General features: G+C 33.8%; 4 protein-coding genes and 1 long non-coding RNA gene across 7 annotated transcripts in view; 2 read left to right on the plus strand and 3 right to left on the minus strand.

Annotated features, from left to right (window-relative positions):
- Window positions 1-2,956, minus strand: part of Bel (ATP-dependent RNA helicase bel) — a 4,210-nt gene extending 1,254 nt beyond the window's left edge. The window contains 7 exon segments of the mRNA XM_083032159.1: window positions 233-420; window positions 422-454; window positions 456-534; window positions 608-1,080; window positions 1,161-1,657; window positions 1,934-2,006; window positions 2,527-2,956. Coding sequence (XP_082888285.1) covers window positions 233-420; window positions 422-454; window positions 456-534; window positions 608-1,080; window positions 1,161-1,657; window positions 1,934-2,006; window positions 2,527-2,571 — 1,388 coding nt within the window. The 5' untranslated portion in view covers window positions 2,572-2,956.
- An 818-nt stretch (window positions 2,957-3,774) lies between these two features.
- Rpl8 (ribosomal protein L8) lies at window positions 3,775-5,610 on the minus strand. Its single transcript, XM_083031498.1, has 5 exons — window positions 5,469-5,610; window positions 5,050-5,197; window positions 4,663-4,804; window positions 4,214-4,527; window positions 3,775-4,011 (listed from the first exon to the last, which is right to left on the minus strand). The coding sequence occupies exons 2-5, from the start codon at window positions 5,185-5,187 to the stop codon at window positions 3,832-3,834; spliced, it is 774 nt and encodes a 257-aa protein (XP_082887624.1). The 5' UTR covers window positions 5,188-5,197; window positions 5,469-5,610; the 3' UTR covers window positions 3,775-3,831.
- A 610-nt stretch (window positions 5,611-6,220) lies between these two features.
- LOC145932511 (carboxylesterase 1D) lies at window positions 6,221-9,909 on the plus strand. Its single transcript, XM_083031497.1, has 7 exons — window positions 6,221-6,519; window positions 7,536-7,821; window positions 7,912-8,097; window positions 8,197-8,476; window positions 8,595-9,070; window positions 9,154-9,439; window positions 9,527-9,909. The coding sequence occupies exons 1-7, from the start codon at window positions 6,256-6,258 to the stop codon at window positions 9,825-9,827; spliced, it is 2,079 nt and encodes a 692-aa protein (XP_082887623.1). The 5' UTR covers window positions 6,221-6,255; the 3' UTR covers window positions 9,828-9,909.
- LOC145932510 (proline-, glutamic acid- and leucine-rich protein 1) lies at window positions 9,524-13,497 on the minus strand. Its single transcript, XM_083031496.1, has 9 exons — window positions 13,327-13,497; window positions 13,166-13,245; window positions 12,697-13,089; window positions 12,233-12,579; window positions 11,942-12,121; window positions 11,523-11,787; window positions 11,160-11,357; window positions 10,808-11,100; window positions 9,524-10,716 (listed from the first exon to the last, which is right to left on the minus strand). Exons 2-9 carry the CDS (start codon window positions 13,214-13,216, stop codon window positions 9,903-9,905), a joined length of 2,541 nt encoding a protein of 846 aa, XP_082887622.1. The 5' UTR covers window positions 13,217-13,245; window positions 13,327-13,497; the 3' UTR covers window positions 9,524-9,902.
- Window positions 13,498-13,665: 168 nt separating this feature from the next.
- Window positions 13,666-19,079, plus strand: LOC145932524 (uncharacterized). Of its 3 annotated transcripts, none has more exons than XR_014424716.1 (6): window positions 13,666-13,756; window positions 15,008-15,166; window positions 16,484-16,709; window positions 16,865-17,087; window positions 17,574-17,825; window positions 18,128-19,079. It is a non-coding gene; the product is annotated as an uncharacterized LOC145932524 (long non-coding RNA). The 3 variants fall into 3 exon arrangements; XR_014424717.1 differs by lacking the exon at window positions 13,666-13,756 and adding an exon at window positions 14,475-14,551; XR_014424718.1 differs by lacking the exon at window positions 13,666-13,756 and adding an exon at window positions 14,790-14,914.
- The last annotated feature ends 49 nt before the right edge of the window (window positions 19,080-19,128 follow it).

Raw genomic sequence — 19,128 nt, forward strand, 5'->3', positions numbered from 1 at the left:
AAGCAGTGGTATCAACGCAGAGTACTCCAATTATAAATTCTTACTAATAGATAATAAAATTATAAATTCTTACTAATAGATATTAAAATTATAAATTCTAACGTTATATGTTCTAACGTTATACGTTCACTTCTTTTATAATGGAATATAATTTACCAATTATAAATTCTTACTAATAAATTACTAATTTCTCATATTAATTTAAATAAGCAGTGGTATCAACGCAGAGTACTCTGAAAAGTTGCTAGCTTGCAATAAATCAAGCAAGTATGAACGTTTATCATGTTCCTCCACCCATACAATCTTCTGCGTAATATTCTCAGAGGTTGAACCCACTCGACCAACCGCCAAGAAAATATAGTTGCTAAGAAAATCTCTAGCCAGCATCTGAATCTCTTTTGGAAAAGTAGCAGAGAACACAGAGAGTTTGTCTCTCTCCAGTCGGCGGCATGTTTGTCTTCTTGGACGATACGTCTTATTTGCGGCTCAAAACCCATGTCCAGCATGCGATCTGCCTCGTCCAAAACCAAATATCTAAAATAAGAATAACAAGATATAATCATCCTTTTTCGAAATCGATTGTTGTGCTATCACCTTAGTGCCTTACCGACAATTGTGTAAGCCGATTTTACCGCGTCCCAACATATCTACCAGACGTCCCGGCGTCGCCACAAGTAAATGGCAACCCCGATCTAATTCGCGCATTTGGTCTACTATATTGGAACCGCCATATACAACCGCGGGACGCATACGTGATCGGTACGCGAACTTCCGCGCTTCGTCGTATATCTGCGTAGCGAGTTCCCTCGTGGGAGCCAATACTAGACCCAACGGATACTGTTTACGCCTACCAGAAGAATTCGCCTGCACTGGTGGCGGTCGCGGCCCGCTCTCGTAAATCTGATTCAATATTGGCACTAGAAAGGCCGCTGTTTTACCGGACCCAGTTTGAGCGCAGGCCATCACGTCACGGCGTCCGATGATGATCGGTATCGCGTACTTTTGCACTGGAGTAGGCTTGTCATATCCTGCCAAGGCGATGCTGTTCTTTATTATCTCTGTCAGCTTAACCTCGTCAAACTGAAAATTAGAGAACAGTCAAGTTAGAGCTCGTGAAAAAGAAAAAGTGACGAGTTGCATCCATCGTACATCATACTCACAGATGTGATGTGTGGCGGTATGATTTCTCCGGTAGCCTCAACTGGGATATCCTCGTATTTGCTAAAATTAATCCCAGTATTGCCAGTACCAAACAGCTCCAACTCCAATCGCTCATCCCTGGCAGTCGGTACCGTCCAGTCGACCTCGCTTCTTGTTCTGCCACCTCTATCGTCTCCCCATCTTCCGCTACTACCCATCCTGTCATTTCTCTCTTGCCAGCGATCATTTCTACTAGGCTCCTGCCAGCGATCATTACCACTAGTTGGTCCATCGCGCTCAGAATTGGAATATCTGTAATCCCTTCCATTTTCCTGACTGCGCCTATTGCGCCCGCCGAAACTCCCAAAGTTCGCGAAATCAGTGTCGGTTCGAGAACTTCGTGAGTCTCTATAACCGCCTCTACCCCTATCACGATCCCTTTCTCGGTCGCGATCTCCACCTCTGTCGCCAAACGATCTTGGATTGGAAGCGTAATTTAAATCCGAAGGTGGATTACCTAAGCAAAAGAGAATTAATTTACATAAATATCTAATCACTTTTTTGTATCCTATAGCAATGATAAAGTATTTTTATTTCAAAAATTATAAGCTGATCGAGAGGGTGTACTGGCCAAAGATACATTTATCAGCGACTCGATTTCTTTCTGACTTAATTTATCTATAACTATTATAAAATGTTTTTCCATAGATATCGTGAGCGCAATAAATATTTATTAACAAAAATAGAAATAACTTGTTTTAATTACCTTCCAAATCAGACGCCCGATACTCACTTCCAGCTTTATGACGAAGATGCGGTGGTACGTAGCGACCCTGGCGGGAGCCCTGCAAGTCCAGACCAGCTAACTGAAGAAGAGACGGAAGAAAGATTTCAAGTTAAATATTTTATAAAACCACAGACGAGTATTAAGCTACATGCAGTCATTATCGTCCGAACTAGGATGACTCATTTCCTTCGATAGGTGCCTCGAAAAGCCGTTTATATATGCATAATTCTCGCGCGCGCGATCTAATCGCGGGAATTAATGCGCGTTAGGTTGACAGAATTGACAGAATACAAAGAACTCGTATGACACACGCGACGTGCCGTTCCCGGAATCGCTTGCCGCCATTATACATAGCGTACGTCACGAGCTGTACGAGTGACGATGGCTCATGATGCTCGTGGCGAAGGGCCTCTTCGATCGGATAAAGGAAATTCTATATCCGTGAGCAGAGAGATTCTCGGATGAGAACAAGCATTTTGCATACGGAAATTTCGCGGAGGGGGGGGGGGGAGAGGAAAAATGAGAGAAGGGAAAAAAGGATTCGCGGAAGTGTCTCTTCCGAAGCGGACGTCTCTTTCTTTCTCTCTCAATTTTTTTACCTGCTGCTCTAGACCTGATCCATTCTGGTTGGCTGCATTACTCATATTACTCTGCCTCGGTGCGTAGTTTTCGCAGCTCTGTCGCTCGAAGCCCTTTTACTTTTTAGCTCTCTTTCCTTCTCTTCTGATACACACACACGCGCGCCTCACTTGAGCCCCGAAAAAAAGTTCTTGACGCGTCCCAACGCGCTCTGCCTCTGCCTCTCTGTCTCTTTGTTGTCTCGCGGAACAGATTTCACGCTCGTCGACAATTTCGTGACGGCAGACGGCTTTTTATCGGTTTAACCGAACAACGGCGCGTGCCGGATCAGTCCCTCGCTACACGCGATTACGAAGAAATTCCGGGGATAACTTGCTAAATTGTATGCTAGGAAAGCGCGAGAGGCCCGTGGCCGAACACTGACGTCGACGCAACAAAAATGGCCGAGGCCGAGACACGAGCTAGCAAAATGGTGGCACATTGGTAGAAATAGTGGCGCTTCCGCCGGATATCAAGTGAGGAGACGCGAGATATCTCGGGGGAAAAAAATATGCCCCGATTATTATCTTCGTGTCCAATATACATTTATATATTCAGAAATTTATATTTGGAATATATTTTTTATTATATATATTATACTATGTCGTATATGAACGGAAGAAATTAATAAATTATAATAATCAGGGCCGTCTGATCTCTTGTTAAAAGCGTATGATAATCGTTTTCGAATTATCGATGCTTTAATTAAAAATTTGAAATCGGTACTATACATATTTTTTCAATTTTATTTTATATATCGTTTTATACACATAGAATTTTTTTATTCTTTACGTACGAAAAGGTTACGTATCCAACTTCAGATATATATATATATATAATCAAAGATTCAATTATAGATTCCTTACTTTAGCACCAATTCCTTTTGTCATATATTAATAGTTAACACATGATGTAAAGTGAATTAAAATTATATCGATTTTACTGAATTGAACTTCTCAAGGCTATAAATATATCGTAAAATTAACCAATTTTTTAATTAATTCGAGGAAAAATTGCACCAGAATTATATCTACAAATTAAAATTATGAAATTAATATTGAAATTTCAAATGTTTGAAAATTATGTAGTTTGATTAAAAATTTAAAGATGCAAGAAAATTTAATTTTTCGACCTTATTTTTAACTTCGATTTTCAATTCAAGCGCTATTTCTCAAAATGTATAAAATTTGTCAAGTCATCTCGAGTATGCGATAAATACGTTTTGTAAATATTTTTCTTTTTTTTTTATTGTACAGTATGTGTGACAAAACATGATTAGTTCACGTCTAATCGTCCTTCTTTGTATCGGTCTTGCCTCCTCTGATTCGGCCGGTACGACGAGCGGCAATAAGACCGATCTTACGACCAGCGCTGGTTCCACGCTTGACGGTAGACGCCTTACCAATGTGTTGATGGTTACCACCACCGTGAGGATGTTCCACGGGATTCATAGCAACACCACGAACCTATAAACATTTCAAGCGTCTCAGACACAATATACAAACTTTGAACTAAATATAAAAACGAGTTTACATTGTGTTCAGTCAAAAAAATTTCTACATAAAAGTCTTCAGGTTTCAAATGTCCAATAATTATCATCATTATCAGAAAAATTAAATTTTTACTGTTATTGTGGTAAAGAAAATGAATAAAATTAGAAAACCATACCTTAGGCCAGCAGTTTCTCTTCGCCTTGTATTTGTGATAGGCTCTGCCAGCTTTCAGTATGGGCTTATCTATACGTCCACCACCAGCGACAATTCCAACCATAGCTCTATTGTTAGAGGGAATGACTTTCTTTGCACCAGAAGGTAACTTTACCCTAGTTTTCTTGGTGTCAGGATTATGGGTTATCACTGTAGCATAATTGCCAGAAGCTCTGGCCAATCGACCTCTATCGCCAGTCTTCTCTTCCAAATTACAGACAATAGTACCTTCAGGCATCGTACCAACTGGCATCACGTTTCCAATTTGAAGGTTGGCTGAAAAATTCGAAAAGAAATATGAGAAAATTAATATGCAACAAGTTTTTATAAATAAAAGTTATAATAACTATTATGGCAAAGCATTAACTTTAGATTATGATTTAATGTTATTTCATGTAAAAATTATTGTACCTTTCTTTCCACAATACAAAAATTGGCCAGTGTACATCCCCTCTGGTGCAATAAATAATTCTTTTCGTGTCTTGAATTTATAAGGGTCACGGAAATGTACCACCGCTAATGGTGCGCCACGACCAGGATCATGGATAATGTCCTAAACAACAGTAGATTTTAAATATATTTATATGATTAACAAATATTTTTTAAATACGAAAAATATATCAGAAAGAGCCTCTGATTTATCGTCATTTAATCAATCAGATGTAGATACACTTAATATCATCACAAATGCAAAGTTGAAGAATTCATAACAAACTGAAGTCCATAAAGACAACCTAATATATCTGAATAAGTTGTTTTAGCATTTATTTCATAGTAGAATAGAAAATTGTTACAAACCTTTACGACACCTTTGATAAATCCATGCCTTTCAGAGTAATCTAGGGAGCGAAGCTTTGGTGCTCCCTTCCTCCTCTTTGTGTGGGATCTGAAGACAGATCCCGCACCTTTACGCTGTGCACGAATTACTCGACCCATAGCTCAGAATCTGAAAAGAAATCACGATATCATATACATAATACTTGTGTGAAAGATCAACAATCAATCGCGTTATATTTCTGGCGCATGTTAACCTCAAAGTAATGCTCAAAACATAACTCTATTATTACAAATTTATTTCTCGATTCGCGCAAAAATATCGAAAACTACTTATGTACGAGTAGCAGGAAGAACGTAATTTTAAATTTCTTTCCATGGATTAGTTTCACATGCGTAAATTAACGTGGATATTCCGCGCCAGCGAAATTTTACACACATACCGAACGAGCCGACGTCAAATAGAGAAGGACGAAAACGGAAGTCGTGATTGAGGTTGGGGACGTTACCGTACTTTCCTTCGAAGTGTGCTCGAAAATTCTACCGAGCAACGATTTCTTATCCTGATTGGTCAGTCAAATGATGGTCAAATGCTAAGTTAGTAAAATTTCCGAACACACTCTTGTAGTCAACCCGCCGAAATGACATTCAAAAATCTGCTCATCATACACATAAAAACTTAATGTGTGAATAATTAATTTATACTTTACATATATCACATTTTCATAATATACGAATTAGATTATGATAAACGTAGATTAATAAAGAAATTATAAGAGAATTAAATAATATATATGTATATATATATATAAAATATATATAATAAAATAGGCATTTTAAAGTTTGTCATTTAAATTTTTTTACACGAGAAAAAGATCGATGTTTAAAATTCAATAATTATTGTCATATAATCTTTCTGTCATAAAATCTGACATTTCTATAAACTACTTTAATTGCCTTGCGCTTTCAATTATTCTATAAAATAATTTTTTTATCATTTATATGTATATCCAAAAGAAGCGAGACAAATGTCCCAAAATGTTAAATATATATAAAATTTACAGACACTAATAAATGAAGAAAATGATTTTTCAGCCATCTTATTCCAGCAGAAATGCAAGGGAAACGCGAAAACTTTGATATAATTCTAGTATCCCCACCGAATTCATTATATATTCACACAGACGAGGAACTCGCGATAGTTCTTTCATTTCAACTCACACGTTCGAAATGGATGGACGCGTCGGTTCATTCTTTGTTCTTTTACTTTGCTCATCGTTAATCATCGACGCGAGAGATGCAGATCTGATTAGACAGAAAAGAATTGTCGGCGGTATCGCAGCTGCGCAGCCACCTAAGGACGATCCGGTGGTTTTTGTGAATAAAAATGATCGACACGCACGTATCATCGGCAATCGCGATCCTGACAAAGGATTCTACACCTTTCGCGGAATCAGATTTGGGGAACCACCGACAGGTCGAGCCAGATTTCAGGTAAAACAAAAAATAATATTCATTATATGTATTATATCTCTTACGCGCGCATTTAACTTAATTAACAATCTTTATCTCTTATTGTATTATATATTCATCAAGTAATATCACAATTAATTATATGCTATATTGAAACATTAATCAATGCGATTTCTATCAATATAAACGTTTGAATTATTAATAATATAGAATTCGAAAATTAAACTTTGAAAAGATAGCGCGATATTAATTATAATTATATTAGATCGTAAAGAATTTATTAAATTAAAATGTTTCGTATAACATCTACAAGCGCAAGTAATTATGTGACTGTAAACCGTTATGTGAAACTGCGACACAATGTGTGTAATAATTAAATTCAATGACCTATCGAGTAAACGTGTACGTCGCTTTAACAAGCACAATCGTAAATAATAATAATAGCTTCTTCCACATTAAGAACAAGAAACCGCTTCTTATTGTAAATTTTATACATTATTATTAATATAAAACTCGACGACGTGATCAGATTGAATGGAGAATATCATTTTTTTTATCTCTCGATGCATCCTGTCACAACGGCCTAATTTAATGAACTTGATACACGTTATCAATCTAATTCGAAAAGTAGAAGGAAGCGAACGTTGAAATTTACATATTGCGTATATAAAACGATATATTATTCACAACAAAAACATTGATAATTAGAAATATAATTAATTTTATGTAATTATATATAAAACAACATATTAATTTTATGCAAAATTCTGCATCTTTATACATATATCGATTAATAAAAATAATGTTGATTTAATTTATCAATTATTCATCATTGATAATTATATAGACAACAGATTTATTTTATAATACTAATTATACTCATTAGTATTACTGTATACTAACTACAACTAAAATTGATTGATTTTAACAATTTTGGATCTTTCTTTGAAACATAAAATAATAAAACTGTTGTCGTTATTTAAATAACAACATTAAAAAAATAGCATATATATATTGTAAAAAAAATTAATTTACAGCGAGCTTCGCCCGTACATCTCGAAGGAGAATACAATGCCACTACCTGGGGACCTCCTTGTCTTCAGCCCAGCTATGATGGAACCAACAGAATCATAGGAAACGAGGATTGTCTCTATCTGAACGTCTTCACGCCATCGCTTCCGGATACCAACGACGGTTATCCTGTACTGATATGGATTCACGGAGGTGGTTTTAGAAGGGGTGCGGCGTGTCAATACAACATGAGACATTTGATCAAAAAGAGAGTGGTTGTAGTATCTATTCAATACAGATTGGGAACGTTAGGTAACTAAAAAAGCTGTCTGAGAGATAGATATAATTTTGATATAACATACCAAGAAAAAAATAATAAGGCTCCATTGAAATCTTTCCCAGGTTTTTTGAGTACAGGTACGCCGGAAATGCCGGGAAACAACGGGATGTTTGACATGATACTGGCCATCGACTGGGTGAAGGATTATATACACTTCTTCGGGGGTAATCCGAAGAAAATAATAGCCTTCGGCCACGGTACCGGCGCCAGTTCTGCCATGATGCTATCATTGTCCAAGTTCTGCGAAAGTAACAGCAATTATATATAATTTATCGTACATTACGAACAAATGTGTTTCTTAATTAACGTCGTTAATGAAAGAGAATTATTACATTCACCTTTTTCAGATAGTTTCAGCGGTTTAATCGCTATGTCTGGCTCGATTTTATCTCACTTCGCTGTCGACAAGAACCCTTTCGAGACGGCCAGATACATAGCGCGTAAAAATGGCTGTCCAACGAATGATACTCGAAAAATGGTGTATTGTCTGCGAGAACTATCGGCGGAAAAATTGATTACAGTCGATTCCGAGTTAGAAAGCTTTCGTGCTGCTGCACGAGGTTTCGTTTCCAGTTTATCCAATCTACTCGGATCTGGTCCCGTCATAGAAGGTTCCAATGACGGAAGGTATCCTGAAATTTGTTGAGAGAAGAGTTCTTCAAATTTCTTTTAATTATAATTTACTTTTTAATTAATTAATTCTTTTAATTTAATTTATACTCACTGCCTTAATTGCGTCTTTAAGATCACTCCCGAATTTTATGACCACACCGCCGGAAGATTCTTTGAAACTCGGCAATTTTCCATCTATACCGTTATTGACGGGAGTCATGAGCGATGAAACAGGAGGTGCCGTCTTCGGTCAATACAGAGATGAAGTGCAAAATAAATTAAACATGATTCCGGATTATTTGACCAATGATTTCATCCCGTATTTGCAAGGAACTATTCCGAATATGCGAAACGGATCGCGCTTCATCCCTCAAGCTTTCCGTGGCTACTTCAATATCTTTGGAAGTGATAGCACACGGAATACGATCGGAAGAGTCGCAGAAGCTTTGGCTGATTCGCTCTTTAACGCTCCTGCATTTCTGACCGTTGACCATTGGTCCAAAAAGGCAAATGCGTTTCTATACACTTTCGATCATAAAGGAAAAAGAAATTACGCTAAAGACTTCCTCGCTGGATTGCCAATCGTTGATGCAAAACAATCGTTGAATGGTATAACTTATGATAATCGATAAAATAAATCTTATTGAGTAGTATTCTCTTACATAATATTAAAATGATTTCCTGTCTCATAGGTAATTTAAATCACGGCGATGACTTAGGATTCATATTCGACCGAAATACAATTACCGGCGAAAAAATAAGCGACAGCGGCGAACCAGACGAAGAGGATGAAAGGGTGACCGAAATTTTCACGGACATGATAGCAAATTTCGCAAGAAGCGGCATGCTTAGTGTGCCTACTACGAATGCACGCTCTAATAGCAGTGCTTTGATGCCTGATATAATTCCAAAATTCTCAGATAAAACGAACTCTTTCATTAGTATCACGACGGATCCGAAAAACATGAATAATTTTAGGTAAAACCGCAAAAAATTTAGATTACATATTCATTAATAATGATACATTATAAAACTGTTTGTCATACATTTATATTAATGCTCTAGATACTGTGAAATGGGATTGTGGACCGTTGTGCCAGAACGATTACAATCATCCATGTGTAGTTTATACAAAGCGCCTCTCCAATTAATAGAACAAGGTGCCAAAGAAACGGTATCTGTAATTCAGGAACCTATCAATACAATGAACGGAATTGTCCCGGATCTCAAATCTGGTCTCAATATCGCGAACAAATCGATCAATCAGAATATCGAAGAACCGAATAAAGAGAATACTATACAACATAAAACGAATGGCAGACTATTGCCAAAAGTACCTATACCACAAATACCATTCGGCGGTTAAATTGTGTTCTTCACTTCTTTAACTTTATACATATACTTTTTATTGTAAAAAAATATATTAAATAAAAAAACATATCTAATTATGCCAATCTACTGTTTCTTCCTGAAACGGATCTGGAGAATCTCGTGTATTGTTCGATTCTTCTTGATTTTCTGGATCATCCATCTCCATATATATTTCTTCAATAGTTCCGGAAAATTTCTGGAGAGAAATCTCTTCTACTCTTTTATCCGTTTTACTTGTACACGATATTAATTCTTTGAATTGTGTTTCTTCTTTTGTGTTAACACGAGTAATTAATTCACTTTCTATTTTATTTTCGGTAGTGGAATTTATACTTTTATCAGTATTATGCTGATTTCCTTCTTCACTGTAGTGTATTTCATATATTTTTTTTGATCTATTTCCAGTCTCTTCTTCTTGAATGTCTTCATTTAAATTCTCATTTGCCTGAGACTCATCTACATCCATTATGCTATTATTCGTTTCTATTAATTCCATAGTATTTTCACTTGATATTGTTTTAATACATTTCGAGGAAGTTAGTTTTGGCTGTTTGCATACAGATGATGTTACATCTGTATCTTTAGGAAGCTCTTCTTCAGTCCTACCATTTTTATTTAACTTGCTAATATCTTCACATAAATTCTCATCTGCCTGAGATTTATCTATATTCATTATACTATTATTCACTTCTATTAATTCTGTACTATTTTCCACATTCTGTATTATTTCAACATATTTCGACGCAATTATTTTGGGCCGTTTACGTACAGATAATATTGGGGAAAGCTCTTCTTCATCGTCAGTTAAACTTCTTTTGTCTGACTCGCTAGCAGCAGCAACTTTTTCTACATGACTTTCAAATTCAAATTCATTATCAGGTTCCCTGCAAATTGATAATATATTTTTATGTAGAATTTATTTTTACACACATACACACATACACATACACGACATATAAAACTTGAAAAACTTACTGCTGTCGAGGTAATTGTAATGTAGGCGCAACAGGATGTATAATTTTTTCTAATTCAGCTGCTGCAAGTTTTGCTTCTTGAACAATGCTTACATCGATATCATGAGTTGCCATGTGTGATATTTCTAGACAGTATTGTATGGGAAATGCTATTGTAATATGTGGATTCATTTGCAAGGCCTTTAATACTTTGAATAATTCCAAGCGACATTTGTTGTTTTCTTTATAAAAGTTTTGTTCAGAAGAACTCAAATAAAGGTTATATAATAAAGGAATCACAGTATTCAGCACATTCTAAAAGAAATATTCAGATATTATATTGAATCATAGAAATGTTTCATTATAATAATCACCTTATAAAATGTTTCCTTCAACAGAATGGTACCACTGGAAAGTATGTTCTGCAAAGTAATAAGGGTCGCTCTGCACAAATCTGCATCCAAACTTTTAATAGAACTTTTTTCATTATTCAAAACTGTGCTATTTTCATATTGACTCTGTTTAAAACGTTTTATTGCCCGTTTAGATAAATGCTGCGTTTTTTGGTGCATCTAAAACAGGATGATAAGTATTTTTTATTAGCTTCCAAATATATATATATTTCTATATAGTTAGTTTATAATTTATAAGTAATATATAGTTTTTTTTTACACGTCTTTAATGTATCAGTTATATTTATAATGATAAACATTGTTTAATTCATATCTGAAACTTACAGTTAATAATATCCGATCTCGTTCCGGTATTATATCCTTCAACATGAAAGTAAGACATTCGTTTGCAATTGTCTCTATACCTGATAATGAACTGGTATTCATCAACCATGAACAGAGACATTTGTAAGCCTGTATTTTTATGCTTCTAAAAGGTTTACTATTGCTAAATGTCATTTGACTTTCTAAGTCAGTGCTTGTCCATTGCAATATTTTTTGAAATAACTCTAATATTGTTCTTCCAAATGGTACTAACTCCTGCGCAAATCTGAAAAACATTATATTTATATTATTCTTTATATTTTGTATTATATTATTTAATTATATATTTAATATATTATTATTATTATATTAATATTTAATATTATGTAATTCATATTGCTTAATTCAACATAGATGTAATATTTTATCAGCATTTGTACCTATTTATCAATGCATCCAAAACTGAGAGCAAACTGATATGTAATTTTGGCAAGATTACATATAATATCTGTTCCTTAAAAGATGTTTTGTTTTTTATATTTAGTGGTGTAATCGTCAATCCTCGATACAAAACCTGTAAAATAATCTGAGGCAAAACAGAACTTCTTGCTTCATATCCACTGCAAATAATTATAAATCAATTATGCACATGTTTAAGAACTATGCACACATTTAAAAGAAAATGATATTGAAATATAAATAATCATTTAATAATCTAAATTTAAAATTACCGTAGCAATGTAGAGAGATAGATGCACAAATTTGAAAATCTCTGTTTCTGCTTGTTGTAGTTTTGTGCTATGTTCTTATCAGTTATGGGTAGTAAATCTAATTGATCCCCGATATCCACATTTTCCAGCTCTATTAATTCACAAAATAATTCATCCATTATAGCATGTAAACTATTACAAAGCAACATTTCATTATATATCAATCTGGTATATGTAGATGTAGCTTCTGGTGATTTAAATGAACGCTCTGTTGCTTTAGAAAGAAGAACATAGCACTTTGCACTTGCATTAACCAAATTCTCATTTGTAGAATCAATTTGTAGTAATATCATTCTTTTTATCAATTTCTGAAAACAGTAAAATATCTTGCTTATATACAAATTTACTAAATTTAATTCAATGTTCATTAAATTTTACATATAAAATATTTAGCTAATAAAATAAATTTTAGTCCATTTTATTACCTGAAACCGGTCACACACTTCAGGGTAATGATATAGCATAACAGCTATTAAATAATACACCGCTCCACATTTTGCTTCTGTTTGTAAAGTACTAAGTGCACTTATGATCTGTTTTACATTTCGTGTGGAAATCTGTTTATGTAATTCCGGGATATTTTTGCAATGTTCGATTAGAAATCCTAATACTTTGCACGCCAGTGTTAAATCCTGGGTACTACTATGCACATTTTCCACTATTTTAGAAGCATTGGTTATCCAGAATAAACCATATTTTGATAATGCATCCTTCGAACAAGTAGGCAGAAATCTATCCAGCATAAGTAAACCATCGTATTTTGCCTTATTTAAATGAGAATTGATATTTTTTATAATGCTTTGTTGTGCTGTCTCGATCTGAAATATAACGTGAAACAATATTTGTACAAATTATACAATATATTTGAAAAATTTACAAAAAAATACTTCATACCTCTTGATTATCAAACGGCACATCGTCATTATCAGGGTGCATAAACTCCATTCTTTTTCCTTTTCTCTTTTGGATTTTTGCTAACAAATGAGACGAAATGTGATAAAAAAAAATAAAACTATAAATTCTATCTTTGAAAAGTGATGTGATCTATTATTTACCGGCAAGAGCTCTCGTGCGATAAGATTATTTTTATTTCTAAAGTTTTTCCATCAGAATGTAATTCTTACAGAATACGATAAGGATTATTCTTTCCTATTGTTTTTTCTCACAGTAAAAATTTTCTATATCGTACCACGTGTATACACAAAAAAGATTCGATCGAAGATCGAATGCACATGCAATGACGTCATTGATCACATGGCAGCATTCTAGATTGTGTTCGAAAATATAGCCAGCTAGGGCGAAGCGCTCGACTGACCAATCAGGACAACGAGATTCTCGGTCTCTGATTGGTCGGTCAAATTCTGAACTTTGACGGACGGATTTCCGAACACAATCTAGAATGTTGCTGCTCTCTGGTGCACTTCAGATTGTTCGTGATCTTCGTAGTCAACGTTCGCGCGCTCTTCTCATCGCCGGTCCGTAAAGGTACTGTATTTATTGATATTTAATTAATTTGCGATTGCGTGGCATATATGTAAATACGACATATATCATTGTTTACGCGCGCTCACATTGTTATCATGTTCGCGGCGACAATCGAGCAATTCATCTAACAGCACGGCGTCGCATTAGTTTTCAAGACTCAAGGCCATATATAGTTTAATCGTCAAACCGTTAAACATTAATTGTTAAATCGGAGGTTGAAGTTAACCGACGTTGGTGAAATGGTCTTGAGTCTTGAGGTTGAAATTAACCGACATTGGTGAAACTGGCTCATGATCGTGAGAAATCTCGCAATCATGGCGTACCAGTAATTATACCCCGCATTTTCCGATATTACTGCGCCAGTACTGAAAATATATAATATACGTAAACTATAGCTTTTCAGTACTGGCAGTGTATATCGGAACATGCCCATAGTGAGTATAATCTGCGCAATTGTTTAATTTGATTAAGCGATTAAATGTATCGCAGTTTGGCTGTTTGTCCGAAGAAAATTCATACATCCAGTTAACGAATGGACAGAAATGAGAGAGGGAAAGAGGGGGGGAGGGAGAGAGAGAGAGAGAGAGAGAGAGAGAGTGAGAGAGAGAGAGAGAGAGAGAGAGAGAGAGAGAGAGAGAGAGAGAGAGAGAGAGAGAGAGAGAGAGAGAGAGAGAGAGAGAGAGAGAAGTAGCAATGCCATCCCATAATGCATCATTTCTGTCCATTAGCATCTTGTCCACTCGTTAACTAGACACGGAGAATATATTGTGCGCTTTTCTCGCGTTTATTTAGCGAGTAAGTATCAACGCGATATGAATTTTTTGTATAAATCATTGTCGCGTAACATATAAGTACAGTATTTGTGCGATCATCGATGATTTGCTGTTAATCTCTGCTGTTGGCGTGCAAATTTAGTGACTAGGGCAGCAATCCACTTGATGCTACAAATGCTCTGAAGCGTTCTTCTTTTAACGAAGAAAGTAGGAGAGGAAGAATACTTGGAAGCATTTGTAGCATCAAGTGGTTTGCAGCCTGGAAACGTAAAGAGATCGCGAGTATCGAGCTTGGCGCGCTTTTCTCGCGTTATTTTCCCGCATCGCCATTAAAGTTGAAAATGCCGTGCTAAAAGTGTCGCGCGTTTATTAATTGTACTTGAAGGTAATTACGGGCGCGCGTAATTAATTTGTTTTTGCGAGTGCGCGCTTATATTTACTTATTTGAGCGCTGCTACAACTTAAATTTAATTTGTAGGTTATAGATGATACCGTAGCTGATACCGACAAATCGAGTAAGACATATTTTGCCGTGCAAAATCAAAGAATTTTGATTTACGAGCAGTCATCCTGACCAATCTGGGAAGAGGAGCAGGTCTAGGATGAGGCATGGGGGCGTCAGCGGAGTTAACATGAGGTAAATAATTTATTATTTATTAATTATTATTTATAACAAGTTTAATAACAGGAACATTTTAATATGCCCCAGTAAAAAATTTTTATACAAAACTATATTAAATATATCCATAAATATATATATATATATATAATTAATTATAATTATATATAATTAGATACAATTATATATTTTTCTTTAAATTTATTTTAATTTGCAATTTAACTAATGGACTTGTCATGATTGATTTTATGACAAATTTGTCAATCTATTCGTTATCAGTTGACTTAAAAACAGTATTTTAATTAATTACAAAATAATATATAATACATAATATACTAGACACAGAGGAAGAAACGTATTATAACAAAACTCATATATATATATATGTTAAGTGTGATACTTAGATACAAGATAAATAGTTTATCAAGAATTGTTTGTATTTTATGTTATTTTCATAAGACAAAGTGACTTAAAATTAATAAAGTGGCAATAAATAAATATCTCATTAATCTGTACTTGTTTGTTTTTTTCTGGTACTTATCCTTTCATGCCACACTTATATTTTTATATTAGATACAATGTCTAATATCAAGATATAAAGTATGTCGATGGCATGAAAGGATAAATATCAAAAAAAAGCAAATAAATATACAGATTAATGAAATATTTATTTATTGTCATTTTATTAATTTTAAGTCACTTTGTCTTATGAAAATAACATAAAATACAAACAATTCTTGATCAATTATTTATCTTCTTGTATCTCTAAGTATCACTTACACTTAACATATATATGATTTTTGTTATAGTACATGTCTTCCTTTGTGTTCTAGTATATTATGTATTGTATTATTTTGCAATTAATTATAAAATAATTACTAACTGTTTTTAAGTCAACTGATAATGAATAGATTGATAAATTTGTCATAAAATCAATCATGAGAAGTCTATTAGTTAAATTGCAAATTTAAACATACTTAAAGAAAAATATCTAATTGTATCTAATTATATATAATTATAATTAATTATATATGGGCATATTTCATATATAATTTGTATAAAAAATTTTTTGCCGGGGCGTTATAATTTAGTTCCTTTAAACGATTTAAACAAAAAAGATTTTGAATAAAATATTTTTACATAAAATATTGTATAAAAGTTTCAATTAAAAAAAATAATTTTTTCAAAATTTATATAAAATTATACTTAATTATATATCTATTTTACTATTGTACGCATTGAATTTTATATTTAAATATGTACAACAATAATTATTTGAAATATTGAATTATTTGAGCACTCTGCTACAACATAGCTTTAATTTGTATGTTACAGATCAACATAGCTGACACCGACAAACTGAATAAGACATTTTGCCGTGCAAAGTGTCGCGCGTTTAGTGCGGGAGTGCCGTCTAAAGTATCGGGCGTTTTAGTGCGGGAGTGCTGTTTAAATCGCGCGTGTAAATCAAAGGATTTTGATTTACAAACAACCCTGACCAATCTGAGAGGAGGAGCAGGCCTAGGTAGGAGGCATCGGGCACCGGTGGAGCAACCTTGGGGTAAATATTTATTATTTAATATTTGTTATAAATTGCGTATATTTTATATTATTGTACGCGTTGAATTTTATATTCAATGTGTGTGTATAATAATTTTCTGAAATATTAAATTATTTGAGCACTGCTACAACTTAGATTTAATTTGTATGTTACAGATCAACGTAGCTGACACCGACAAACTGAATAAGACATTTTGCTATGCAAAATGTCACGCGTTTTGGTGCGGGAGTGTCGTGCAAAGAATCGCGCGTTTTAGTGCGGGAGTGCCGTTTAAATCGCGCGTGTAAATCAAAGAATTTTGATTTACAAACAGCCCTGACCAATCTGAGAGGAGGAGCAGGCCTAGGAGGCATCGGGCACTGGCGGAGCAATCTTGGGGTAAATATTATTTGTTTAATATTTGTTATAAATTGCGTATATTTTATATTGTACGCATATACTGAAAGAATTTTCTTTTAGAATTTACCCTGAAAATCATGGTAATCGTGGGACAATATGGTATAGAAAGAATTTTATGAGAATTTCTCTGATTAATATTTATCACAATAAAAATAATAATATCTATCACAATAAAATGTATAATATGTTTGATTAATTTTACTAAACTGCTAATAGTAAAATTAATCAAACATTTTATATTTTATTGTGATAGATATTATTATTCTTATTGTGATAAATATTAATCAGAGAAATTCTCATAAAAATCTTTCCATACCATATTGTCTCACGATTACTTTGATTTTCAGGGTAAATTCTAAGAGAAAATTCTCTCTGTGTAGAATTTTAATGTGTACAATAATAATTTTCTGAAATATTAAATTATTTGAGCACTGCTACAACTTAGATTTAATTTGTATGTTACAGATCAACGTAGCTGACACCGACAAACTGAATAAGACATTTTGCCACGCAAAATGTCGCGCGTTTTGGTGCGGGTGTGCCGTCTAAAGTGTCGGGCGTTTTAGTGCGGGAGTACCGTCTAAAATATCGGGCGTTTTAGTGCGTCGTTTAAATCGCGCGTGTAAATCAAAGGATTTTGATTTACCAACAGTCCTGACCAACCTGAGAGGAAGAGCAGGCCTAGGAGGCATCGGGCATCAGCGGAGCAACCTTAGGGTAAATATTTATTATTTGTTTACGATACTTATTGTTATAAATTGCATACACTTTAATTTTATTCCTATATTTAAATGTGTTTAAACAAGAGAGGATTAAAAAAATATTTTTGATAAATAAAAGTTTATATAAAAGTTTTTATATTAAAAAAAATAGTCTTTACAAAATTTTTTAATTTATCTAATTATATATTTGTTAATTATTGTACGCATTGAATATAAAATTCAATGAGTATAATAAGAATTGTTAGAATATTAATAATTTTACGCTGCTATAATTTAAATTTTATTTGTTTGTTACAGATCAACGTACGTAGCTTCGATGCAGATTAATTCCGCTATTGCACATCGGTTGGTGAGTCATATTAAATAATGTATGTATTTTTATAATTGGCGTATTATGCAATATTTCGCTAATGATATGAATTTTGATGATGTGTTCCGCCGCAATGCATTATTTATATTAATGAATGCATTATCGAGAAATTATTTCTTTTTTATATAACTATATTGACGATAAATAACATTAGATTATGTTTGAAGATTTATAACTTCGTTATATAAAGATTCAATAATCTTCAAATTTTCACAAATATTCAGAATTAAAATTCAGAAATAATATTTGAAAATAGTTGAATAAACAAATCAATGAAAAGGAAATTGTTAATATTTTCCGTACAAACGCGTCCGCGTTTAACTCGGCTGCTCAGAATTTTAAATGTTACATCTTTATGTCACATCGAAAACATGATGTGAATTGTGCGCTCTGCGAAAGTCTTCACGAAGATGTACAATGCACTATTATACATTAGCGCCGCTATTAATGCTTTCCCACTTAGCTGTTTCTTGGAATTTTTTAATTGCACCTGCTGCGCGACACTGCAACGTCGCGCTACGTATGAAAAAGATTACGTATTGTAAACGCAAATGAGTAATTTGCACTAGACACAGTTAATCCAGATGCATTCTTATGCAAAAAAATGTTTTTCTCGCAGCATATTGTGTATATATATATATAGGCACTATAAAAAATAATTGCTTAAAGTTATCAACTCAACGCTCAACGAATCATATATAGAAAACACCTAACACGACAATTAATTAGTCAACAACATTAACATAATTAATTAATCATTAACAGTTAGAAATACTGCTCAAGATGTTTTATTATTTTTGCTCTCCAAAAATCAATTTTATCTTAGCGTTTTATACATTCTCATGTGATTTTGAAAGCACAGGTAAAAAATTCATCATTGCCCTAAATCACTCGAAATTATTCTCGGAATTTTGGAATATATAATGTT

This window comes from Prenolepis imparis, unplaced genomic scaffold (genome assembly GCF_030444845.1).
Source record: "Prenolepis imparis isolate NDT839.2.m4 unplaced genomic scaffold, iyPreImpa1.0 SCAF_2, whole genome shotgun sequence".
Lineage (NCBI taxonomy): Eukaryota > Metazoa > Arthropoda > Insecta > Hymenoptera > Formicidae > Prenolepis > Prenolepis imparis.